Source organism: Neomonachus schauinslandi, chromosome 5, assembly GCF_002201575.2.
Source record: "Neomonachus schauinslandi chromosome 5, ASM220157v2, whole genome shotgun sequence".
NCBI lineage: Eukaryota > Metazoa > Chordata > Mammalia > Carnivora > Phocidae > Neomonachus > Neomonachus schauinslandi.
Genome location: NC_058407.1, coordinates 149,642,336 through 149,669,028, shown reverse-complemented (window position 1 = coordinate 149,669,028; position 26,693 = coordinate 149,642,336). Strand labels below are relative to the sequence as shown.

At 50.7% G+C, this 26,693-nt stretch overlaps 1 protein-coding gene across 1 annotated transcript in view; it reads right to left on the bottom strand.

The window, feature by feature from the left end:
* Window positions 1–26,693, bottom strand: part of ABCC1 (ATP binding cassette subfamily C member 1) — a 94,316-nt gene that overhangs the window by 28,908 nt on the left and 38,715 nt on the right. Inside the window, exons 11-18 of the mRNA XM_044915634.1 lie at window positions 25,559–25,762; window positions 18,788–18,934; window positions 16,644–16,731; window positions 13,668–13,743; window positions 11,411–11,537; window positions 8,578–8,754; window positions 6,413–6,580; window positions 4,518–4,701 (exon numbers count right to left, since the gene is read on the bottom strand). Of these exons, the coding sequence (XP_044771569.1) occupies window positions 4,518–4,701; window positions 6,413–6,580; window positions 8,578–8,754; window positions 11,411–11,537; window positions 13,668–13,743; window positions 16,644–16,731; window positions 18,788–18,934; window positions 25,559–25,762 (1,171 nt within the window). The remainder of the gene's footprint in view (window positions 1–4,517; window positions 4,702–6,412; window positions 6,581–8,577; window positions 8,755–11,410; window positions 11,538–13,667; window positions 13,744–16,643; window positions 16,732–18,787; window positions 18,935–25,558; window positions 25,763–26,693) is intronic.

Genomic DNA, 26,693 nt, shown 5'->3' with positions numbered 1-26,693 from the left:
AGCCTTGGCACTAGGGACGTTGGGGGTCAAATGATGCTCTGTTTTCTGGTGGGGGTGGGGGGATTTGCTGTGCGTGGTAGGCTGCTTAGCAGTATCTCTGGTCTCTACCTTCTATGTGCCAGCAATGCCCCTCCCCACCCTTCACCCCAGTTGTCACAACCAAAAATGTCTCCAGACATTGCCATATGTCCCGGGAGGCACAAACGTCCCCCGATAAAAACCACTGCTCGAGACTTTAGGTTCCTAATAAAGAAACCAGAGTAAATAGAAATGTTCTTCACCTTCCAAGTACAAAGGTTAATGAGTCAATTTGTAACTCTCTTTGCCACCTGAAAAAAAAAAAAAGGAAAGACAAAAAGACAAAAAAAGGAAAAAGTATCTGACCCATCAGTGTAATAAATACGCCTGGGAAGGGGTCGGTATCTCCCCGTCCTATGCCTATTTCCTGGTGCATCTGCACTTCCCTACCCCGGTGGGGAAAGAGTCCCCCCAAACCAAGCACTCTCCCCCTTCAGCCTGGGTGTTCTAAAAAAGACCTGATTAATCCAACAAGGAAAAAAAAAAAAGAAAGTTTCCCTTTAGGAGAAGCCAAAAATGTGGTTCAAACAAATCCAAGGTCACTGGCTCTTGGGAGTCGGCTACAGCGGATCAAGAGTAGACCCTGATGCCAAGCTGTATCACTGGGGGGGGTCCCCCAAGAGAGCTGGAGAGAGAAGGGCCTGCACAGTCTGAGTTCAGACCCACAGGCCGAGGACTTGTGTGTGAGGCCATGTGGCTGGACTGGGAAAATGACCACACGGCAGTGCGAGGGTGGCGGATGGCATTTTCATTGCCAAATTAAGTGCTGACGTGGCCAAAGGAAAAAAGAAAAGGGGGAAAAAAAAAGGAACTGGCAGCATTCTGTGGTTCTGCATCAACTGCTTCGGATCTGCTGGCAGTGGCAGAGGAAGGCAAGAGAAAAAAACCATCTGTGGTCAACAAAGTTTAAGGACGTTCCCTGTGCACCTGGACAGAAAGGAGAGAGACCGCATTCTGGGAAAAAGATTTAGTTGAATGCACATGTGTCACTTGAGAAAGCACACGGGGTCATTTTCACCCAACTGAAGCAAGTCTGTAAGATACAGTGCTCCTGAGGTTGCCCCACCCAGCGTGTGATCTTGGCTTGACCATCAGAAGGTGCTGGCTCTGCAGCACGAGGGAAGCAGGCTAGACTTAAGGCAGAACTTGCCAACCACGAGAGCACAGACATGCAGGAACTCATTCTGATCAGGAATGAAAAGCTGAAGGAACTTCTTGCCTCATACAGGTAAAAGGAAATGCTTTGCTTTTAAAACCATTGGGGTTCATAGCAGCACAATTTATACCAGCCACAACATGGAAACAACTTGGAACGATCACCAACCAATGAACGAACAGACAAAATGTGGTGTGGTATTCCCCAGCAACGAAAGGACATGAAGCGCAGACACATGCTACCTCACGGGTGAGCCACGAAAACCTCACATGGAGGGAAGGAAGCCAGGCACGGAGTACCACACGGTCTAGAATTCCATTCATGTGCAATGTCCAGAACAGACAAATCTAGAGGCAGAAAGATCCATGGGTGCCTAGGACCCGGGGCGCCAGCAGAAAATGCACAGGGATTGCTAACAGGCTACGAGGTTTTCTGGAGAGGCAACGAGAACGTTCTGAAGGTGATTCTGATGACGGCACAACACGGAACATACCAAAAATCACTGGACTGTAACACTTTAAATGGATGAACCATATGCTATGTGAATTCTATCTCAATAAAGCACTTACTACAAACCACTAGGACCCCCGCAGCAAACCAGAGCAGAGGAATGAATGAGCCCCCCACCCCCACCCCAGGCAGACACAGAGGCAACTGAAGGAAGGAGCAGAGGACTGAAGCTTAGAGGCCAGACTTGAGGGCCTGACCCGACCAGCAGCCACCGTGTGTCGTTGGATAAGCTGCTCCCCTTCTCTGACATTCAGGGCTTCCCACTGCATGGAGACCAAAACCCAAACTCCTCACCCTGAAGACCCATCTCCCACCACTGTCCCTTGCCCACCGTGGTCTGGCCACACTGGCCTCCTTTTCATTCCTTCCACAAACTGACCTCACACCAGGCCTAAGGCCTGTGCACCTGCTGTTCCCTGGGTCAGAACACTGTTCCCAGCATCAGAACACTGTTCTCCAGATCTTCTCCTTGCTGGCTCCTTTCCAGGCCACTGTCACCTCCTCAGAAAGGGCTTCTCTGACCACCCCTAGGTGGCCTCGTGCCACCCCCATCACTCCCCAGCTCATCATCTGCGGTTTCTTCTTTTTAGTGCTTAACGCTCCATGAAACTCTTTCTTTCTTGATTTGTTTTTGCCCTTCTCTCCCACCAGATTCTAAACTCCACAAGGGTAGGGATTTGTCTAGCTGTCATTCACTTCTGTCTCCGAAACTATTATGGGCTGAGTTGTACTCCCGTCCCAAATTCGTATGTTGAAGTTTGAAGTCCCCAGTCCCTCAGAATGTGATCCTATTTGTAAATTTTTTTTTTTTTAAGATTTTTATTTATTTATTTGAGAGAGAGAGAATGAGAGACAGAGAGCATGAGAGGGAGGAGGGTCAGAGGGAGAAGCAAACTCCCTGCCGAGCAGGGAGCCCGATGCGGGACTCGATCCCGGGACTCCAGGATCATGACCTGAGCCGAAGGCAGTCGCTTAACCAACTGAGCCACCCAGGCGCCCCAGAATGTGATCCTATTTGGAGACAGGTTACTTGCAGGTGCAATTAGTTAAAAGGAGGTCATCAGGGGGGGCCCTAATCCCACATAACTGGTGTCATTAGAAAAAGGGGAAACTCAGAGACAGACACACACAGGAAACACTGTGTGAAAATGAAGGCAGATATTGGGGTGACGCTTCTACGAGCCAACAAAAGCCAGAGACTGCTACCAGGTCAGCAGAAGCCAGGGGAGGGGCGTGGAACAGACCCTCCCTCAGAGCCTCAGAAAGAACCCATCCTGCCAACACCCTGGTCTTGGGCTTCCAGCCTCCAGGACTGTGGGAGATTACATTTCTGTTGTGTGAGACACCCAGTCTGGGCTACGTTGTCACAGCAGTCTTAGGGAAGTAACACAAGCATTTAACACACAGTAGATGCTCAATAAATTCTGCTGAACGACCACAATGATGAACAGTAAATGGCTCTTTCTTAGGGACCAGCACCATTCACAGACACAGGAACCTGGCTGTCCCTGGCAGAGAAGGGACAAGCTTCCCTAAGCCTAAGCTTCCTCACCAGGGAACTGGGAATAACAATTCTACTCCTTGAGTTGTTGGAAGGAGTCAACAAAGTAACTCCTGCAAAGAACAGGAGCCCTGGTTAGCCTTCAGCAAGCACTGGCTGTGTCTTAGCTTCCCATCACAGATACTTCCAGAATACCTGCACCCCTGCGAATGGCCAGCCCTGCCCCTGTGGACAGTCTGAGACCTGCCTGGGGACAGAGTACGAAAGGAACATGCCCCAGAGGCTCGGGGAGTCTGTCATTAGCTCCGGGAGGCGGGAGATCAGGGCAGGACTGGTGACCTCTCTCAGCAACAGCTGAAGGCAAAGTAGAAAAGGTGTCAGATGACCTCTTCCCTCTCTGTGGGGTCAAAGCTCCAAGAAGGGGAGCAGAGGAGCCTGCGAGACTCCAATCTGACTGATGAAAACACAGGGCAGCCTGAAGGTTACAAACAAATCCCCTGAATTTTAAGCCAACAGAAAAGAGAGAAAAGATTCTTAAAAGTCTCACCACAGAAGCCTTCACGTAAGGACAGGGTGAAGCCCCAGCTTTCGGAGCCCTGGCCTGGGAGAACACGCCAGGTGCGGTGGCTGGGGAGCGGGCAGGTCTGCAGGGACCTGGCAGGTGCCAAGTGCACGGGGATAAACGATGGGCACTCCTCCCAGGGAAGTAATGACAGCAGTTGTCGGGTACGGAACATTCTGTGCCGGGCACCATGCCCAAGGCTCTATGGAATTGAGCACATTAAATCTCCACCAAACACCCAAAGGTTGTCCTGCTTCATCAGTGAGGAAACTGAGGCTCAGAAGGGTTTGGACGACCCTGGTAAGAGGAGCAATGGGACTCAAACCCGGTTCTCGCCAACTGCCAGCCTGCACACTCAGCCACCATGCGTCCCGCCCCCCGACCCCGGCATCTGTTCTGGACTATGCCACATATGTCACCGCTTCCCACAGCCTCCTGAGAGCCAGAGGACTATAATGATCACTGTCCCCATTTCTGCCACGAGAGCGCTGAAGCCCGGCAGGCCCAAAGCCACCTCGCAGCAAAGGATGAAGACCTGGGCCCAGGTCCGCCGCCCCGGCCGTAAAGCACTGGGACCCCCTCTCAAGTCAGCCCTGAGAGCCTTCCGGTGATCCTTCCACAGGGTTCCTGAAGGGGCTGGCCCAGCGCTGATGAGGGGCGCCGGATGGGGGCCGGGGGAACCTCCAGGAGGCCGCGGGGCTGGGCCCTACCGTCGTCCTGCTCGGCCCGCTCCTGCTCGGTGCTGGCATACGTGCGCAGGAACTCGGCGAAGGCGCCGTCCCGGGCTAGCAGCTCCTGGTAGGAGCCCATCTCCGAGATCTTGCCGCCTGTCATGACGATGATGACATCCACCTGGGGCAGGTAGCTGATGCTGTGCGTGACCAGGAGCCGCGTCTGCGGGCAGAGCGGGGACCGGCGGGTCAGCGCCTGGGCGCGACAGGCATGCCCCGATGCCCCGCTGGCCGAGCTCAAGCCTGAGCGCCTAGGGCGCCCCTGGTCTGTGGGTGCCTTCATTCAACCCATGCCTGCCAGGAGCTGGGGGGGCAGTGGGCAGGGAAACGGGTCCCCGCCTCACACTCCTCGGTCAGGCGGGGAGAAAGGATGGACAGAAGGACAACAAAGTGCGTGCTGGCTGTTGCACGAAGCAAAGGGGACGGGCTGAGGGTGGGGGCTGCAATTCTAACAAGGGTGATGGGGAAGCTGATTTGTGAACAACAATTTGAAGGATGAGGGGGAGGCACTGTGGATGAATAAAAGAACGAACCCGATACAAAACAATTCACATGCAATGGCTTCATTTTTTAAAGTAACCCCCCCCCATAAAAAACCACTACAAAATTTGTACGTGTGTATATATTTTATACAAATTAAGTCAAGGTTGGGAAGGACGCTCAGCAAACTGCATGAGGCGACCAGCTTTTCCTTAAAGGGCCAAATGGTAAATACGTTCGGCTTTCTGGAGCCTCCAGTCGCTATGGCAACGATCAGACTATGTTGCCACAGCGGGAAGGTGGCCGTACACAAGACGGAAAAAGATGATCTGGCCGGGTCCCAGCAAAGCTTTACGTAGGAGCTCTGGCATTTCAATTCAATGCCATTTTCATTTTCATAGGTCTCAAAATACTATTTTTCTTCAGATTTTTTTCCCCAACCACCGAAAAACGTGAAGACCTTTCTTAGCTCAAGGGTGGTCCAAAAACAGGCAGCAAGCCAGACTGCTGACCTCTGCTCTTGAGACAAGAACCAGAGGGCAGGAGAAGGGAGGGCCTTTTTTTTTTTTTCTTCGCTTTCCATATACTCTTATACCCTTTGATTTGGTTACCATGGGCATGTGTCATTCTGGTAACAAAAATTTCTTTAAAAAGTACGTTTATACAGAATTTTTGGGTGTGTATGGGAATGCTTACGACAAGTTAAGTGGCACGGTGCCTACTACATATATGTATGTGCACGATGTGCTGACCCTATTAAAAAACCTTCTACGGCTTGAAAGAAAGAAAATCTCTATGAAGTGGGACTGGGCACAACTGCTTATGTGTTTTTCTTTCTCGTATTTTTCTGAATCTCCTGTTTTCCCCACGGGCATATGTGTTACTTCTTTCTCCAGAAGAAAAAAAAAAAAAAAGAACCAGTGCTCCCTCCCAACCACCCTGTAATTCCCCTAAAAATAATCATCATCTTCAAGAGGGGAAGACCCATTTCCTGTCACATTACGGTGGTAAGGCAGGCTTCCTGCTCCTAATCTCTGTCCCTCAGCCCACGGCCACCTCAGCAGTGAAGCGGGGGCTGCCTATTTAGTCAGAGGGGATGGGATTTCCCTCTGCGAGGCCACCCCTGTAATTAAATCAGGAAGAGGGGCCTCCGTTGGCCACGTGGAGACAAGGATTGCAAGCCAGTGTCAACGACTTCCCGCTATAAGGACAAGAGCAAGAAGCCTGTCCTGGGAAGGTATCCAAGGGAAGCATTAGAAATGTGTTAAGTCCAATTTTAAAAAAAACCTAATTCTGGAAAGTGGGAAGTGAAGGATTCCCCCAGGGGACACATTCTGACTTAAGTAGAGATGCCAGATGGCCACACCCCCGAGCCCTGCCCCTTTAGCAGGTACCTTGCTCCTCAGCATCCCCTTGGGGCCAATGACATTTTCAAATATGTGTTTTCCCACGTGAGCATCCACTGCCGACAGGGGGTCATCGAAGAGGTAGATGTCGGAGTCACAGTACACGGCCCGGGCCAGGCTCACTCGCTGCTTCTGGCCCCCAGACAGGTTCACGCCCTGGGGAGAGACAGAGCAGAAGGGTGGGTTTCCCAGGGAGCCTTGCAACCTGCGGACAAGGAACCCCGCTCAGGATGCAGCAGACCCAGGCCGGCGGCCCTGCGGCGCTACACCGCCTCCTCTCGTTGGAGTAGGACGCAAAGGCGTGAGATGGTATCTGCGTGAACTGGGTGCGAGGCCCGCCATGGGGTCTAGCCTCTGTGAGCTGCTGAGCGGGCACCCAGCGCAGAGTGGCGATTCAGCAAAGGCTGGCTGGGGGCAGCAAATGACGGGGGGCCACAAGGAAGGCACCTGCAGATGCGGTAATGATCCTATCCTGGCTGCCGCCCTTAGAGTTGTTAACAGCTGACATTCTTGTGAGCTTGCCCTGATCTATCACTCACTGCGAAGCCACACAGAGCCGCGGCAGGCTGTACTCTGGGGGTGCTGAAGTCCAGCCCCACTCACCAGGAGGAAGGGCACTGATTTCTAATTTACACGGGAGCACTCCACGGAGCCCACAGCAGCAGTCCCAGCCCTCCATCCGGCAACAGATGACCGAACGTCATTTCCATATGTGGCTGGGGAATCAAAGGGGACCCCCGACCTGTTAACTGCCCAGTCTCTCCCGAGAGATGCCCGCCCTCCCTAGGCACCGAGCTGCGGTCCTGGCAGCCAGGGTTCTTCTGGATGGCCCCTCTGGCCACAGCACTTTGGCCCAGGGGCAGACACCAGACCCAATCATAGTCTCTCGCTCTAGATTTTGGTACTGGGACCTAGAAAAGGAGAATCAGGAATCTCCCAAGGGGCAGAAGCAGACACTTGGGTTAAAACAACAACTAGCCCAGGCTCCTCTGCTAACTGCAAATCCAAAGAGCCCTGCTAACAGTTGTTTTTTCTTTCCAAGGAGCTGTAGGTTTCCCTCAAATAAAAGAAATCGTTCAGCAACTAAGGAAGCTGGGGGAGCCACTGGCTTGTAACTTAAGAGACAGGGAAGCTCCTTGGTGCTGCTGTGGAACATCTGTACTCCCCAAACGCACACCAGGATAATGACCAGGGATGCTGGAACAGGCTGGCCGGGCAGTGGAAAAGCACATGCAAAGACCCTGAGGTGGGAAGAGTCTCGGGCAAGTCACTCAGCCCCTCTATGTCTCTTCCTCCTTAACCACGAAATGGAAATAACAGTAAATCCCATCTCATGGCCTTGCTGTAGGATGCATATAAAATGTTTATCACAGGGCCTGGCACAAAGTCAGTGCTGAACAACGTGAGCTACTGTATCATTACTTTTACTACTATCCTTATTTTGAAAGGGACTGTGGCCGGGCGCCTGGGTGGCTCAGTTGGTTAAGCGACTGCCTTCGGCTCAGGTCATGATCCTGGAGTCCCTGGATCGAGTCCCACATCGGGCTCCCTGCTCGGCAGGGAGTCTGCTTCTCTCTCTGACCTTCCCCCTCTCATGCTCTCTCTATCTCATTCTCTCTTCAAATAAATAAATCTTTTAAAAAATTAAAAATAAAAAAAAATAAAAAATAAAGAAAGGGACTGTGGCCCTTTGACTCATGGATACGCCTCCCCCTTGTATAGTGCCCTGTCATGTGACTCTGGGGTCACGTGACTGCTAAGGTAGCGTGCACTTCCTGGTCCCTTATCTTTCAGTTCAATCAAGTGAAAACGACAATATGCTTTACAGGACATCACCTGGGGAGCTATGGGGGTTTTGTTCTTGTTCTCTTGGGCTTCTGCTGTCACCATAAGAAGAGCTTCCCCCTGCAGAGCTCCTGTCCCTGCAGCAGGAAGCCCCAGCAGGAAGGTGTGTGAGGCAGACCCTAGCCAACCCTACAGCCTGGAACAGAGCTCGGCGGGTCTGCGCTATGGAGCAGGGCTGCCCAGCTGAGCCCAGTGTGGGTCAGCCACCCTCGGTCAACCCACACACCCACAAATGGGGGATTAAGTGTTTAACATCCAGCCCTAGAATTCTGTGGCTGATATAGCAGCCATGCTGCAGCCATACTGACCTTCTCACCAATCTCTGTCCGGTCCCCGCTGGGCAGGATTTCCAGATCTGGGAGGAGGGCACAGGCTTCAATGACGGTCTTATAATACCGTTCCTGTAGCTGGTGGCCGAAAAGGATGTTTTCTCGGAGGGAATCATTCTGAATCCAGGCCTGCTGGGGGACGTAGGCCACTGAGCCCTAGGAGGCGCGTACAGAAGGCAGCAAGACAGAGAGCCTTGGTTAACAAGACGGCAACCAGCCCGCCTACCGGGAGGGCCCTACTTCCCAGGATACCCTCATCACACCCATTGTTTCAGCAGGGGGTAAACTGAGTCACGACAGCCTTGGATGCCAGAGCTGGGATCAGACCCCACGCTAGGTCAGTCAGGGACTCTAATATCAGGAATTCAAGAGTGGAAATCCACATTGGTGAGATTATAGCTTTGCGTTTACTAAGTATTCACTGAATGCCTCTAGCAGCAAACAAAACTCTGGTTTCTCAAGAATAAGAAGGCCCTGACGTGATTTTTTAAAAAATTATTTCATTATAGTTATGCTAAATGCTAAGAGGGAAAAATATATGAGTCCTTCAAGAAGTCCTATACAGAGGGAGACCTAGTTTGGGTCATCGGGGAAGGATTCCTTGGGGACATTCCCTTGATGAAATGTAAGCAAGGACTTCAGTACCAAAATCATCCGGTTCAAAAGTTTAGTGTTCATTTCCATGTGATAAAGTGCCAAGAATGTGACGAGAATAAGGGCTAGGGTGAGGGCATCTGTTTCATGTATTTTAATAAGAAAGTTTTAAACAAGGATGGACAGGTGAGGAGGATACGCTGGTGTGACAAACAGGAGGTGGGAAGCACATTCCAGTCAGAAGGAACAGCATGGGCAAAGGTCCAGAGGCGAGAAAAACCTGGCCCATCCAAGGAACAGGAAGGCCAGTATGACTGGAACATCGTGTGAGGGGGAAGATGGGGAGGAACGAGCAGGAGAGCGGGGCCCGCTCACACCAGGCTAGGGGTCCTGGTGAGGAGTGTGGGCTTTACTGGAAGGGCAAGAGTGATTCTTACCTAAGGGAATTCTAGAGGGACAAGGTTGGGAGTGGGACCCAGGTGTCCCCAATCTTAATCTCCACTCTGAGATAAATAACTGAACTGCTGACTCTAATACCCTAACTTACAAGAGGCCAAAACGTCACAAAACCTCACCAAATAAAAATATTTGGAAAAAATTAATACTTTAAGCACATTTCTAGCATGCTCCTTCGCAGGGCAAAACAACCAGTTAGAAATCTGTCAACCCATCAAACCAAATACTCAGTGCACCCTCCCTCCACTTCTAGATCCATCATTTTTGAATTTAAAGGCTTTTGACTTTAAAACAGCGGTTCTCAACTGGGGGCAATTCTGCCCTCCAGGGGACATTTGACAGTGTCTAGACACTCTTGGTTATCACAACTGGAGGTTGTTACCAGCATCTAGTGGATAGAGGCCAGGAATGTTGCTTAACATCCTACAAAGCACAGCACAGCCCCCCACAGCAGAAAATCATCCAGCCTGAAAGGTCAATAGTGCTGCGGGGGTGGAAACTCATAAGGTGGATGGTTTGGAGGTTTTTTCCCATCAAGCGAGGTCTCACTGTTCCTTAATCTTACTTTAGTAACATGTACTTGAAAGCAGTGATGGGACATTTCTTAAAATAACAGCTAAATGTCGTTAGTTTAGATCCAACAATTATAACATGTACTTCTCTACTAATGCATACCCACTGAAAGGCCTCATATAAACAAAGGATTTTGCTCTGAAATAAAAACAGTTGCATAAACCAGCATTCCCAAGAGAAGATTCCGGGAGACATTACTTCTGGGGAGGCAAATAGTTGTTGAACAGATACTGAAGAGTACAGGCAAATACATCTGGGACACACTGGGTTAACCGAAGTTAAGTAAGTTTTCTTCTCCTTGCGGGACTTCTCAGAGGCTTTACTTTATTACTGTTTAAATTTCCGAGAGGGAGGGAATCTGAGTTTGCAGTATCTCCCAAACTTGCTGTAGCCCAGAACTCTCTATTCCCCAAACAACTGCACGATGAGTTTGCTGTCGACCACGCTCCAGGAAATGCTGGGTTAACAAAACTTCGAGGCAAGCTTTCTACACCAGGGAAGTCCTTCATGGGGAATAAGCTAAATGCAAAAACGAGGCTCTTGATTTCCAATGAGACTCATCTGTTCACTAAAGCAGCCTTTTAAATTCTCTCCTGAGGAATATTCCAACTTAGTTCAAAGTACTCTGTATATTTAAAAACCAATAAAAACTGAAGTCCTTCTTTTAATCCCACATTAAGAATCCAAGGAATGCTCAGAATTTAAAAAGTTCTCTTTAAAAAGAATTCTCTAAGAACATATCCCAAAAACACAAAAAATTTTAAGTTTTGCTACATTTATATAACAGAGATACACGGAGAGATCCATGTACAGAAAGAACAAGCCAGAAAGACTGGCGCTTTAAGAGAGACCAGGAGATGTACAGTGAGGGCCACAGATGGGGAGAGAATGAGAGACCGTGAGTGGACCAGGGAGCATCCATGTGTTTACTCAGTATTTACTGAGCGCCTACTACTTGCTGGGCACTATTCTCGGTGCTGGGATACAGCAGGAAATTAGGGTCATCAACTCTTGCCTTCCAGGGGGCCACAGAGAAGAGCAGAGAGAATGGGAGAGAAGGAGGGAGTTGCTCGCTGCTCTCGCTTCCTGCACAGGGACCGTCTCGAAACAAAACACAGCATTGCGCTCGCCCCTCCCCTGAGGCCGGCAGCGCCCCGGTGGCCCCCCACCTTCCCGGTCCTCGTCCTACCTTGATAGCCACGTGCCCCTCCACCTTGTCCATCTCAGCCAGGAGTGCTGAGAGCAGAGACGACTTTCCACAGCCCACTTGGCCCACCACGGCCACCAAAGAACCTTCCGGAATGGAGAAGGTGATGCTGAAATGACACAAGGGCTCTGCCTCAGCCACGCCCTCACCTGAACAGGTGGCAGCCCACCGCAGCTGGATGTCCCCCGAGTGGAGAGAGGCGGAAGGCAGGGCTGTTCCGAGCCCTGAAGGTCTGGAAATTATTCCCGCCGTTTCCCCCGCTAAGCTGAGCTCAGTGGCCGGTCTCAGCAGGCCGAGGTGTGTGAGGCCCCAGGCAGGCGCTGGGATGCAGAGGTGTCTCAGAGAAACCGAGGCAGCGGGAGACCCCCTGGGGGAGGCGGGGTTGGGGGGGGAGGTGAGGTTACAGTGAGGGAGCCGGACGGTGGAATATTAACAAAGCGGGTGCCCCGAGGGACAGACACCTCAACGTGAACTCTGAGGGAAAAAGAAGGACGAGGCAGGGAGGAGTAAGGCTGGTCCTGAAGAGGTGGCAGGTAGCGGCCACACCCGAAGAGGCCAAGACTGGCGGTGCTAAGACGCTCACACCTCGTGGATGGGAGCCTCGGGGTCTGGAGGGGGGCCTGACGTGGGCGACTGAGTCTGCGAAACGGGTCTCACAGACGGCGGTGCACCAAGTACAATAAGCTCAACGCTCGACCGGCGAGACTGCCCGTCGGAAGACATGGGGCCGTCACGTGCTGCCAAGTCGGGGCTGATTCCGTGCACCCAGGGAGGGGCAGGCACCCGAGCCCAGGGCCTCGCTGGGTTCACTTCCTTGGCTGCGCTTTTCAGCGGATGCGATCATGACTCAGCCTATTAGTGAAATGCTGTTAGAGTTTGTGGTCACTGTTTAGTGCTTGTAAAGCTGCTGCATGGTCCCACCGATTACGCTTTTGTTCCTGCGCTGAGCGGAGAACAGACAATGGGGCCACAACAGAATGCGAAGCCCAGTGAGGCAGGTCCTGTGACTGTCCAGGTGGGAATGGAATATTGTTACAGGCTGAGGAAAGGTTTGGATTGGGAAAGGTTTTGGGAGTTCAAGGGCAGGAGTGGGGGCGTGGGTGACTAGAAGGAGAAGGCAAGAGAGACAAAGAGACAAGACAGAAAAGCTAAAATTGAAGCAGGCAGGAGTTAAGTTAGACATAAGGAAGAACTTCCTAAGCATGCAGTCCCACCGGGGGTTTTCAAGGGAGGGGATACAAAGATTCTTTTCTTTAGAGAGTTTGTCCCCCCACCCCCATTTCCTGAGTTAATACACAGCAATAACTGGGCACCCAGTGAGGGGATAATTGTTAAGGGGCTCGGGGGATAAATGTGGTCCCTACCAAGGTCCCTCTGGCCCTGTGTTTTGGGGACTCCTCTGGGGAAGCCTCACAGAGCCACCAAGCAAGGCCTCCCCCATTCAGAAAGGAGTAAGAGGCAGTTGACTAGTGGCCTGGAGAACCACGTCAACTCCCCGGACACTGTGCTTTGGGAAAATAAGGGCTGGGTGGGGAGGATCCCAGACAGGGAGATGACAAGAAAGGGTGACTCAGGCAGCCGGGAACCTTGGAAGGGATGGAGAAGAGCGATTCCATCCCGACAGCAAATCCCTGCTGACAAGAATTCCTTTCAGCTGACCCAGGCCTGTCTGCCACCACCTGCAGCATCACTACCTCAGACCCAACCTGGCCAATCCGTGTGCTGTCTCTTCTGGCACTTGATTGGCTCAGGGAGGGGCACATGACCCAATCTGGACCAGTAAGAGGCAGGTGAGTCTCCAGCCCAGGTAAGAGGTACCCTCCTGGCTGATGGGGGCTATTTGCCATCATGAAGGGAGAGGCAGCTTGAGAAGGAAGCAGCACAGAGGGAAACTGAAAAAAGACAAGATGGAGAGGATCCTGATGGCACTGAGTCCCTGGATCACGCTGTACCTGAGAGTGGATCTCAGTGATGCAACCCCAAAATTTCCGTTTGTTGCCTAAGCCTATCTGGGCAGTGTTTCTGTCATTTACAATCCAAGGGAACCCTCTGTGCCAGCCAACTCTCACCTGCTCCTTCCTGCAGCCCAAGCAGGTATGACTTGACCTATTTCCCAGATGGGTAAACTGAGGCTCAGAAAGGCAAAGTGGTCTATTCAGTGTCACTGAGCTAGAGTGTGGCTGGCATTCACACCCACATTTGACTAGCGCCTCGTGGCTCTCTCCACATGCTGGCTTACCCACTTAGCGTCGGAGGGTCGCCCCTGGCCCACGTGAACGTGGCATTCTTCACAGTGATGCTGTTTGCGCCCCCGCCTGAAAAGCACCAGCAACAACATGTCAGGCAAAGACGGAAGTCCCGAGACTGAGCATCAGCAGGCTCTCACTTTTTTTTTTTTTTTCCTGATCTTTGTTCGATACCAGATACTAGACACTTGCACCAGGGCATTATCTCGTTACATCACTCCTCATTTCTAAAGAACCCCAACCAGACCCACAAAGCAGACAGAAACCACAACAGGGTTCTGCCCTGAATGCCAGGAGGTCGCGCCATCCAGATGCCCATCTGGCAGAGGTGGGGGGGACCCCCTGGGGTTTACTCAAGGCTCCAGGGCCTCCCTCACCTCATCTTGGGAGGATCGGGCAGCTCCGGCTGGGGGGCTGAGCAGAAGGCAAGGTCAACGGGGAACAAGCAGTTCTCTGCATCAGGCTGGCACTTGGCTGTTGGCCCTCACCACACCCTCGGCCCTCCCTTTATGTTCAAGGTGGGGTCCTGGGCCAAAGCACCTGGATTGTAGGTCTGTCTCCTAACGTCTGTCTCTGCATCCCCTCTCCCGCCCTGCTCACATCACAGCAGGTCAATCTTTCTGACAAACCAGTCACATACACCATGAAAAACCAGGCTGTGCAACAGGACGTGGGGCATCACGGGGAGGGAAGAACGGTAAGACAAAGGCGGCTTTCTACATCCAACAGCGGCTCCAGATTCTAAGCTCCCGGCCCCTCTGTCTTCACTTACTTTCCCTCCCCTTCCTGTCCTTTGACGTCATGTCCCTCACTTAAAAAAACAAGTTCTGACTCTTCATTATTAGCTTCCTTAAAACCACCTAGAGATAAGACGGGCGTGTTTTTAAGCTCTCAAAGAAAGAGAGAAATTCCCCTGCACACCAAAGAAACGAAAAGCCCTGGTGAGAGGCAGTTACTGGTTAACCTGACCTTCCCTCCTTCACCCAGGCCCCACCCCCTGCCCCCGTGGGACACAGAACAAGGAGGAAATGGGAAGGTGCTATTTAAGTACTTTAAGGAAAGCCACTTGAGTCAGACAAGCTAGAAAACCACCAGACGTGGCTGGGAGCTGCCAAGGTGGCCCCGTCTGACACCCACAGAGTGTGGATAAACATCTCAAAAAGTCAACCAGCCTAGGAAGGGGGTGCTGAGGCCTGGACCGCACCAGAAGGCCTGAGGGTTTTCCAGTAGGACACCTGGCAGGGAGCTGGGAGCAGCTGCAGGAACCTGAAACCTCCATGGGCTGTCCCAAATGTCAGCCCTGTGTTATGCAAAGAAATGTGACCCAGGAGGAAATGGCACGAGACCATCTACAGGGTAGTGGGGGAGACTAGGTCCTCGGGATGGCACAAACCGATGATCAAAGGCCAGGGAGGCTGGGAAGAAGATTCCAGCATCCTGTGAGTAGGGGTTCTCAACTGGGGGCAACTTTGCCCCCCCCCCCCAACAGATATCATGTCTGGAGACAGCTTTGGTTTTTCAAAATTGGGGTGGGTACTACCAAGATCTAGCAGGCCGAGGCCATGCACGCTGCTCAGCACCCTCTAATGCTCAGGACGGCCCCCAGGGCAAAGAACACTCGGGTCTCCAGTGTCAGTAGTGCCAAGGCTGTGGAACTGGCCCTCGAGGGTTGGGTTGACAATGTCCCAGACCCCTTCTCTCTCACACTAGGGAAGTCACGGCCACCACATCTGGGGGGCAGCCACTGCGCTCAGTGTTGGACACACCACCGGAGAGATCTGAAAGCCCACAAGGTGCCAGGCACTGCTCAGACCTTTTAACCAGTGCATACACACATTCGCTCCTCTGACCGTATCTACTGGGCTCTCCAATCCCTATGCAGCCACTGCCTAGCTGAACAGCCTTGGGCAAGTTACTTAACTTCTCTGGGCCTCACTGTCCTCGTCGGTAAAGCAGGACTGATAAGAATGAGATGGCCCCCAAACACTGTGGTGCTAGGCGCATAGTTAAGTGCTCAGTAAATCTCTGTAGGGCAACACTATACAGTGGGTAAGAGCAGATCCCAATAACTGGCTGTGGGTGTGAATCCTGCCTCCGCTTATTAGCTGTGCGATCTCAGGCAAGTGACTTAGGCCGGTTTCCCCATCCGTAAAGGTTTCCACAGCCCCTCTGTGTGCTATGCTTAGCACGGACGTCCTTAAAACACAACACACATGACGGAAGTGTCGTTTAAGTGAAAAGTAGTCACTGCTGGTCATGTATTAATATTTACTATCGGGGCGCCTGGGTGGCTCAGTTGGTTAAGCGACTGCCTTCGGCTCAGGTCATGATCCCGGAGTCCTGGGATCGAGTCCCGCATCGGGCTCCCGGCTTGTCGGAGAGCCTGCTTCTCCCTCTGACCCTATCCCCTCTCATGCTGTTTCTCTCTCTCTCTCAAATAAATAAATAAATAAAATCTTAAAAAAAAAAAAAAATTTACTATCAAGTGCTCTCCTGGGAATCCAAGATCCCCACTCAGGGAGGTTGACTGGGAAAGGATAAATTAATAAGCTACAAAAGAAAGAAGCCTACCAATAAAAATCCACATAACACCCTGACAAAGAAAGGCACCTTCATTCCCATTACCCAGATAGGGAAACTGAGGCTCAGAGCAGGCAAGTGACCCGCCCAAGCACACAGAGCTGGTGGGTTGGAGCTGGTCAGTCTCCAACGTCCTTGTTGTGCCTGCCCATCTGCCCAGAACAGAGTCAAGATCTGAGCCCTGAAATGGGCCCCTCGATGGGAGGCCTCACCCCCTGGCTGCCTCTCAGCGGGAAAGCACCAAGAAAACAGAAGTTGAAGTTCACCCGCCTGGGATGTGCAAGATAAGGCCCGACGCCCACCCAGCACTGCAGGGCTCCTGTTCCCTGGGGCCTCACAGCCCAACCCAAGGGGAACCTTCATGGCACAGAGGGACCTGATGCACACACCATCCTTGACGGGCCTTCGCTCGATGCTGTCAGGCTCCAGCTCCTCGTGAGACAGAAAGATCCTGAGGCGTTTGAGGGAGACACTCGCCTACAGAGAAAGTAATCGCAGGGTGCAGTTATTTTTAAAAGTATTTTTGCAAAAAAACAGACCAAGGCTAACTTGCGGTGGTTTCCCCTGGGTGTCGAGGGGCCCACATCCTCCCTCATCTCTGGCGGCTCTGCGTTTCCTACAAGAGTGTGCCTCAGAAGGAGAACCAGAACAGGTTTTGGTTCTTGTTTGTTCTTCTTTCAAAGCCCACCACCACAGGTATTAAAAAAGAGGGTAGGGGGATTGTCCTAGATGACAAGGGACTTCAGAAACCATAACCAAACACGGTGGCCCCGTGTAAGGGTACAAGCTTGCAACCAGGGGAGAAAGAAGTCCTGGAGATACACTGCAGGGTGATTACGATCAACATGCTGTGAGCTGGCTAAGAGATGGCATCTTCATGGTTCCCAACAGAAAAAGGAAACAAAAATCACGTGATGTGACAGAGGCGTCAGCTGACACTCCTGTGGTCATTCTTTGGCCACACACCACCTTAAATTTACAAAATGTTCTATATCGATTCTATCTCATAAAAGTAAACTGAGAAAGAAAAAAACCCACAAAACAACAGCAAAGAAATGCATGCTGAAATATTTATGGGTGAAATGTCAAAAGGTCTGGGATTTGCTGTAAAATTCTCCAGGGGCGCCTGGCTGGTTCCACTGGTGGAGCATGTGACTCTTGATCTCGAGGTGATGAGTTTGAGCCCCAAGTTGCATGTGGAGAGTACTTAAAAATAAAAAAGCCTTAAAAAAAAACAAAAGAAAGGAGTGAAGGAAGGAAAGAAGGAAAGGAAGCAGGGGAGGGGAAGACAGAAAAAGGATTCGATGAGCCAAGCGCAGCAAAATGTCGAATCTGGGTGAATGCTACATGGAGTCATTATTTTTTTTTTTTTTTTTTTTTAAAGATTTTATTTATTTATTTGACAGAGACAGCGAGAGCAGGAACACAAGCAGGGGGAGTGGGAGAGGGAGAAGCAGGCTTCCCGCTGAGCCGGGAGCCCGATGTGGGACTCGATCCCAGGACCCTGGGATCATGACCTGAGCCGAAGGCAGTCGCTTAACCAACTGAGCCACCCAGGCGCCCATACATGGAGTCATTATTATACTGTTTGTTCTCTCCCTACGTCTGTATACGTTTGAATTTTTTCGTAACAAAAAGGAATTTTATTTGCTCATTTATTTTTTTAATGAAAGCATACAAGCAGAGTTGTACAACCAAATCTTAAGGTTCATTTGTCTGTGTGGCTGAAAATCGGGTTCTCAGTATGAATGCGTTCAAATGCTGGGGAGAAAAATATGAGAAAATACCACCAGTTGGAAAGTGTAGGAGCTTCACACAGAGTAAAAGTGTGACTGAGCAGCTAGTTTCCTCACCTTGCAGGGTCACTGCTGTGGACTTCAGGATTTCTGGGGGGTCTAGGTAGGGGTTTTTCCAATGGTGGGTTGAGGCCTGTCAGTGGGTTGTGAAGTCAGTTGAGTAAGCCAAGAGATGCAGTGTTGAAAAAGTAGAGTAAGCTAGAGCAGGGTCGAACAGACCGCATCAGAATGGGACAGGATGAATATTTCAGAACATTACAGAGCTCAGGGAAGCCTGCTTGCATGCAGTCTTTGTTTTGTACGTTCAAGCCTGAGTTCCTTGTCAAGAAGTCACATGTAGGGGCGCCTGGGTGGCTCAGGCGTTAAGCGTCTGCCTTCGGCTCAGGTCATGGTCCCAGCATCCTGGGATCGAGCCCCGCGTCGGGCTCCCTGCTCCGCGGGAAGCCTGCTTCTCCCTCTCCCACTCCCCCTGCTTGTGTTCCCTCTCTTGCTGTGTCTCTGTCAAATAAATAAATAAAATCTTAAAAAAAAAAAAAAAAAAGAAGAAGTCACATGTATTCCTTTCTTTGGGGCATGACCAAAATAGCGAGAAAGCCACCACTGTGAGCCTCGTCCAGCCGACTGGGCACCGTGGGACGGGTAATGCCGAGGGAGCTGTATGGAGGGGGACCTGTATGCCCTTTTACTTCCTTTCCGCAGAGGACCCCTCCCTCAGGCCCCTCCAGCCCCGCCTGTACCTGCACGATGCTGCTGATGACCATGGGGAGAATATTCAGGGGAAATCGGAGGATGTTGAACAAGGCCAAGGACACGAAAGCTTTCTGGGCATCCAGGATGTTGTTCTTGTCGATGGTCACGTAGACGGCAAAGGTAGACAGGGCCACCTGTAAGCAGAGCGTCCAGCACTGACTTGTATCCCTGCATCAGACACAACCGTGGGAGCAGCTGCACGCCCCCCGCCGACCCTCCACAGTGTGTTTGAGCCTGCCCCACAACAGACGGCTGGAGGCCGCGGGAAACGCCTAAGGCAGTATCCAGCGCACAGCAGACGCTCACTAAACACCCAAAGAACGAACCAGATAAATGAGCGGCCGGGAGCTGCAAGTCCTGGCCTCTGCACCAACATTCTCCAAGGTTGGTGCAGACACTGGACAGACATTCTGGGGATCCCTCAACACCACCCAGCGGAATCCCACCTCCGGGCCTTTGCCCCTGCAGTTTCTCTGACTGAAACAACCTTCCCATCCGGACGGTGGCCTGGTTCCTCCCTCTGACCCTTCGGAGTGGCTGGCCTACCTCTCTACCCCAAACAACCCTGCTCTCTTGCTCTCTATCCTTTTATTCTGGCTTATTTTTCTTCACAGCAACTATCACGGCCTTTTACTGCCATACTGTACATATTGACTGTCTCTCTCCTGCAGACAACGGAAGCTCTGCAAAGGCAGGGACTTGGTTTTGTACACAGCAGTATCCTCAGGCCTCGAACAATCCCTGGCACACAGGAACACCTTGGGCAAGTTACCTCCTCTCCCCATGCCTCACATGTCTCATCCGTGAAATTTGGGGGTGGAGGTGGACGGTTAATGGCACTATTTAAAATTCCTTCCAGCTCACAGAATATATGATTTTATACCCCCAGGAAAGGAACATTAAAAGAAAAAAAAAAACGGCAAGCAAAAACTAACAGGCAAAGGTACTGCCTTCCTCACCAAGTCAGACTTGCATTAAGCCCTGCAGTGGTTCCTGGGACTTAACTACGCAGGCTCCCAGCCGACCGGATTTTGGGTTCAGATGTTTGAGAGAGCAGCTCCTCTCCTCCCTTGCCAGGAGAAATGGAGGACACTCTCAGTAATCCAGGGCTGGGCTGCTCAGCTTGGGAGGAGGCCGGAGAGTAACAGGTGGATTCCCGTGCCTCTCTCCTATATTGCTGGGGACAGCAGGTGCCAAATGTCGCCAGGCGAGGCTAGTAACACACGTCCCACAAGATCACCCAGAACATGCTATCAGAAGCAATCTGGACAACCCTGGACCCCGACAGATGCACACAAGTCCCCGCCCCCCCATTAGCCCCAGGATCCCAGAGCCATTAAAGGCTTTCCCTGCAGGAAAAAAAAAAAAAAAAAAAAAATCAACACAAAACTGCCCAGGTCCTGCCTTTCTGAGCTCAGAGCAGCATGTCCAGAAGTCAGGATATTGGTGTCTGAGCCCTGCCTTCGGTGTGGCTGTGGCCCAGTGCATTTGCAGGGTCAGAGTCACCTCATTTCCTTGTTACCTACTGGAAGGTAACATAGCTTAAAAATTAAAACCAACAGCTCTGCCGTGTGTCAGCTCTATGACCCTGGGCACGTCACCTCCCCTCTCCAAGCAAGCCTCTGCTTTCCTATCTACAAAATGCGAATCAGGATATACCTTCACAGGGCTGTTGGCAGCAAGAAATCAGGCACTCATGCAAAGTGCTTATTAGCACACTGCCCGGGGCACAGCAAAATGCAATATATAGCAGCTATCTTTATTTCTGGCTATAGGACTCAGTCCAAACTCCTTGGTCCATTCTTCCAAAGAATCTATTAACTGGGTCCCAAGACCAAGGCGCTGCAGAGTAGAGCTGGTTCCTTTCTGGTTCTGATGTTAACAAGCTGGATGACGCACCAGCCTCTCGTCTAAAGATGTTCTTACTCAGAACACCCTAAACACATCCACACAAAGGAACAGTATTCAGCCATAAAAAGGAGTGCAGCATGGACACCTGCTATGACATGGATGACCCTTGAAAACATGACGCTCAGTGAGAGAGGAGCCAGAACACACACAAAAAAGCACATATTGTGTGAGTCCGATTGATATGATACGTCCAGAACAGGCCAATCCACGGGGACAGAAAGCAGATGAGTGTGTGCCTAGGCTGGGGGAATGGGGAGTGACCATCAATGACTAGAAGGCTTCCTTTTGGGATGATGGGAATGTTCTGAAATTAGATAGTGTTGATGATTGCACAACCTTGTGAACATATTGAACACCACTGGGTTATACACCTTAAAATGGTAAATTATAGCTCAGTAAAAAGCGTAAGAACAAAAAACCCCACCTCTCTAAAGTCAGTCCATTTCACTTCGTACAGAAGTCAAAGTCTTGACCCCAGGCCCAGGGCCTACCTGGGTTGTAAAATCCCTTCCCTATAACTTGCCTGACCTCCTCTCCTACCATTCTCCCCCCAGCTCCTTCTATTCCAGCCCCACCGGCCTCCACGGTTATTCCCTCTATGGGGCGGGCACTGTCCTGCCACAGGGTCTTTGCACATGCTCCTCCCGCTCCCTGATGGAAGCCCTCCCCTCCACTGGGCCTTTACTCAAGTGTCACCTCCTCAGTAAGGCCTTCATCTACCCTATTTAAAACTGCAAGCCCTCCCTAACGCCGTGGCCCGAATCTTTTTTCTTTTCCCTAGCACTTACGACCATTTAGTATACTATATGGAGTATTTATCATGTCTACTGTGGATCACCTGTCTCTCCCAATTAGAATGAATGACCACTCCATGAGGCCACTGGATCGTGGCCAGATACGCAGTAAATAGTTGTGGATGGATGGATGGATGGATGGATGGATGGATAGATGGACAGGTAAACAGATGGGTGGGTAGGGGCTGGATGTGCCTGGGGGCAGAAGAGCATACACTCAGAGGTGTCTCCTCAGCAGTGGGGAAAACCAGGCCTCAGGCAACTCGCCACCAGAGCACACCAGCCCCCCAAGCGCCACCATTGGGGCGGCGGCTGGCAACACAGAGCACGTGGCCCATCAGTTCCACAGCCCTGGCTTCTCCAGGAAGTGGAGGCCATTCTTCATCAAAGGTTAACTGAGCGCCTACTGTGTACCAGCACCGTGCACTGAGCAGTAAGGCAGGCTTGGTGTTCCTGAGACTTATGGTCTAAGGGAAACAGGTACTAAGTGAGTTCTCTTCAGCAGCGGGTATTTGGACATGGGTGGAGGTAAGTGGGGCCAGCCGAAAGACTGGGGCTGTAGGTAAGTGTGTGTGTGTGTGTGTGTGTCATTCCCTCTGGAACACCTGGATCCAGCCATGCCTGAAATCCCAGTCATGCTCAAAACCAGCAATTTCCTACACTTTTCAGTTTTGTGACTTAAAAATCCCACTTTCTTTTTTTTAATCTAGTCAATTTGAGTGAGGTTTCTGCCAATTGCAACACAGTTCCTGATTAACACAGTTTATTCAAATCTTTTACTCACTCAGTTATTCCCCTAGATTACATTTACTGAATGCGCACCATTTGCCAAGTTCCCTGTTCTAGGAATACCAAAAAAAAAAAAAAAAAAGATAAGGTCCACGTATGATCTAATCAGCAGAGAAGTACACAATGGATATTTACCATATGGAATGATAATTCTCCTAACCAAGGAAGATAAGGGTAAGCAGAAGATGAGAAGCTCACAAATCTTCCAAGACTCAAAATGCTAAATATTGACGGCTGCCTGGGGATACTATTTTAGGCAAGTGCATTACGTGTACATGATAGATGCCAGGCTCTGTATTTCAGAAAAACAATCCCATCAATCCCGCCAAAATGGCATCCCCACTCTTGTCTGACCTCCCCGGGCCTCTGTCTTCCATCACACCTACCGGTGGGTAAACACCTCATCACCCTTGAAGCGCAGGAATTCGCCAGTGGAAAGAACATGCAAACACCTTTCAAGGGAATCAAAGGCTACATATTTTATCCTAATGTAGTCAGAGGCTTTGGTGTCTCGGCCAGGGCCAAGGTCCCCAAGTGGCACCCAGGCTCATCTGTTTCATGCCAAACAGCTTAACAAACTCCATCTCTGGAAGCCCGTTGCCCCTGCCCTCCCCTCCCCCCATACTGAGTGGCAAATTCAAGGTCAAGAAAAGCTGTCACACTCTTAAGCATCTCTTGCCATGGCCTCCTAATGGAGACCAGGGCAGGAGATGTTAACTGAAGGGCCACACATTCAGGTGACAAGCTAGAAACTGGACACTTAGAGGACCCAATGTGCAGAGCCAGGGGTTATGGGAAAAGGTCCCCCCACTCCAAGTGTAATACAACCCAAGTATTAAACCCTGTCACTTTGTCCCTCTGGCTGCAGAGCTTTTCCTATCAAAAAAAAAAAAATGCAATTCAAAATGCTTCGGACTTCTGTATGATTTGCCATCATGTGTGTCAAAGTAAATAAAACAGAACATAAGTTTAGTCACATTGATGATGGATAGTCACTGTTATGCTGCTGTATGTGCAGGCTTTCCCTGGAAATACGCAGAAGAAACTGGTACACAGAGAGAAGCTAGGTGACAGAGGTCTGAGGACGAAGACAGACCTGCGGTTCTCAACTGGAGGGACACCTGGCAATGTCTGGAGACACTTCTGATTGTCCCAACTGGGGAGGCGTGGTGGGGGGCAGTGGGAAGAGGTGCCACTTGGCCTCCGTTGGGTTGAGTCCACAGAGTCTGCTGAACACCCTATAACGCACAGGACAGCAACCCCGCCAACAAAGAAACAAAGAATTATCGGGTCCCAAATGGCAACAGTGCCAAGGTTGAGAAACCCTGTCCCAGACTTTTTGGTATAGCTTTAACTAGTTTTACCACGGGAATGCATCATTTTTTTTTTTTTAAGATTTTATTTATTTATTCATGAGAGATAGAGAGACAGAGAGGCAGAGGGAGAAGCAGGCTCCCCGCAGAGCGGGGAGCCCGATGCGGGACTCGATCCCAGGACCCTGGGATCATGACCTGAGCCGAAGGCAGACGCTTAACCGACTGACCCACCCAGGTGTCCCAAGGGAATGCATCATTATTTTTAAAATAAAATGTATCACACATACAAAGGAGAATAGTTAACAGTTCTAAACACACTGAGATTATTTATTTATTTATTTATTTGAGAGAAAGAGAGACAGAGAAACAGCATGAGAGGGGAGAGGGTTAGAGGGAGAAGCAGGCACCCCACTGAGCCGGGAGCCCGATGTGGGACTCAATCCCAGGACTCCGGGATCATGACCTGAGCCGAAGGCAGTTGCTTAACCAACTGAGCCACCCAGGCGCCCCACACTGAGATTATTTAACAGTTTAGAGGAAAATAATCAAATGAACACTCTACATAACTACCATCCAGTCTTCTGATACTTTTTACTTCTAAAAATCAAAGAAAGCCATCAGAGATCTGGGGAAAGTTGGGGAGACCAGAGTGTCCTCACCCCCGAACACTGGAGTATGTGCACAGAAAGGATCTAAGAGAACTCAGAGTCCCAGACCTGCTAAAAGATGTCACTTCATGTACCAGCTCCAGTCAGCTGACAGGGGTCACCGGGAGGGCGGCTTGAACAGAACTCGGTGGCAGAAAACCCACAGCAGGTTGTGGATGTCTAGTGCAGGCATGGGAGCAGGGGGCAGGCAGGGGCCTATGTGACACGCCCGTGGCCCAACCCTTCCATGTTCCATACATGAGAACCCAGAGGCAGGGAGGTGGACTGACTGGCCTCAGGTCACTCTGTGAGCTGGCAGCCAAGTTCAGCAGGCACCCGACTCTAAACCAGGCGTCCACACCTGTTTATGTCCAGCCCATAGGCTTAGAATACTTTTACATAAGTATTTTTTTTAAATATCAGTATTTTATGACACAGAAAGCTTATATGAAATTCAAATTTCAGTATCTATAGAGAAATTTTTACAGGAAAGTAGCTACCCCCGTTCACGTGTACATTACGTATGGCCACACTGGCAGGAAAGAAGGGATGCAAAACAGAACGTATGGCCCAGAACATCTACAATGTTCACTAGTTGGTCCTTGGGAGACAAAGTTCACTCACTTCTGCTTTTTGCCAGTGTTTCTCAAACACTTTAGAGGAAAGGGACAGACGGAAGGGAAGACAATATACTTTTCATCTGATGACTTTCTATATGGTTTCAATTTTTTTTTTTTTTTTTTTTTTTTTACAACGAATGACAAATATTTGTTGAGCCCCTACTATACGCTATTTTAGGCACTGAGGGTATGGCAGTGAACAGAGAAGACAAAATCCTTGCCTTCCTGGAGCTGCCTTTCTAGTGGAAACAGACAGACAGACAGACAGAAAGTCCATTTCAGAATGTGTTTGGCACCTGCCAAATCCCTGGCTTGTGACGGTCGGCAACAGATCAGAAGCTGACACCGTAATGTCACTCCACTATGGCACCAAGAGCATAGTTTAGTTCTGCTGGTGTGTTTTTCTTACCAAGACTTTCTCCACGAAGGAAGCAGAGGGACCTGCTTAACCTTCTGGAACAAATTTCTTATCTCATTGTGAACCTATAAACAAGCAGTTCCTGGAACTGGCTACTTGTGAGAGCTACTAAGTGCTGTGAATAAAATAAAGTTGGGGGGGGGGGTGGCCATTTTTCAAAAGAGAAGGCCTTGCTGAACTTGTGACCTTTTGAACATATTCAGGTATGAAAACACACCAAAACCCCCAATGAGGTAGGCCAGGGTGAATGTGGCTTCACTCACCAGGAAAGGTGTGCAGACCCAGGTGAAGGTTCCCACAGCCGCCAGGTAGGCCGATTTCTTGAGCACCTTCAGCTCCTCCTGCCTGATGGCCAGCACCTTGTCCTTGAAGGCCAGTTCCCAGGCATAAAGCTTGAGCACTTTGATCCCGTTGAGAATCTCATTCATCAGCTTAATCCGATTGTCTTTGCTCTTCATGTGTGCCACCTTCAGAGACAAGAGCAGTCAACACCACAGCGAGGGGGGGACCTGCTTCTGGCCCTGGCAGCAGGCCCACACACAGCATCCCCATTGGAAAGGGGGGCCTTCCAAAATGTGGGAAAGCCGACCCTGAAATCCCTGAGATTGACCTTGAGAGCACCAGAGACCCTTTTACCAAGAGAAAAAACCTGCTTTGGATCACGTTAAGTGGGACGTGGAGACCCCTATTAAATTTAGATTTGAGAAGCAGAAACAAGAACAACCCTGCAGGTGTCCAGGGAAGGGGGGCAGGGACCCTACTCTACTGATCCAAACACAAGACAGGTATCGATGCTGGGGATTTTTTTGTTTTTTTTCTTCCCCGCTCCGTTTTCTTAGTTTCTTTACTGAGCCATACTGCCCGTTAAACAGCATCCAGCACTTTCCAGATGCCGAGCACTTTTCTAAGCATTGGACACACATCTAGCTACTTCATGCTCACAAGACCCTATCGCTGAGGGCTCTGGTCATTCCTGGTCACGGATGAGGATGCTTTTTAAGTCCCGTCAGATCAAAGCCAGAGACTGATGATGTTTCAAAAGTGAGCCACTCAGGGAAGCCTACATAGCATCAGGAGGACGAAAGGTGACAGGGCCCCTTCCCTGCCTAACCTCCTCCCACCCATACCTGCTGAGGCCTCCTCATTCCAAGAGGCCCATGCCCTGGGACTCATCTCCCCTCCTGCATCCTCAGTGCAGCTAAGTGCTCTCATCTGCAATTCCACAGGCACATCATAAATAGCCAGCAACAGGGAAGCAGAGAAATAAACTCTGGCCCCGCTCCGTTATGGACTATTTGGTGCCAGTCCAAGAGCATGAAGTCAGATTATACGGAAAGATCCCTGAGACATAGTGTCAAATGATAAGACCAGGCTGCCAAATGGGCCCATGCGTATAAA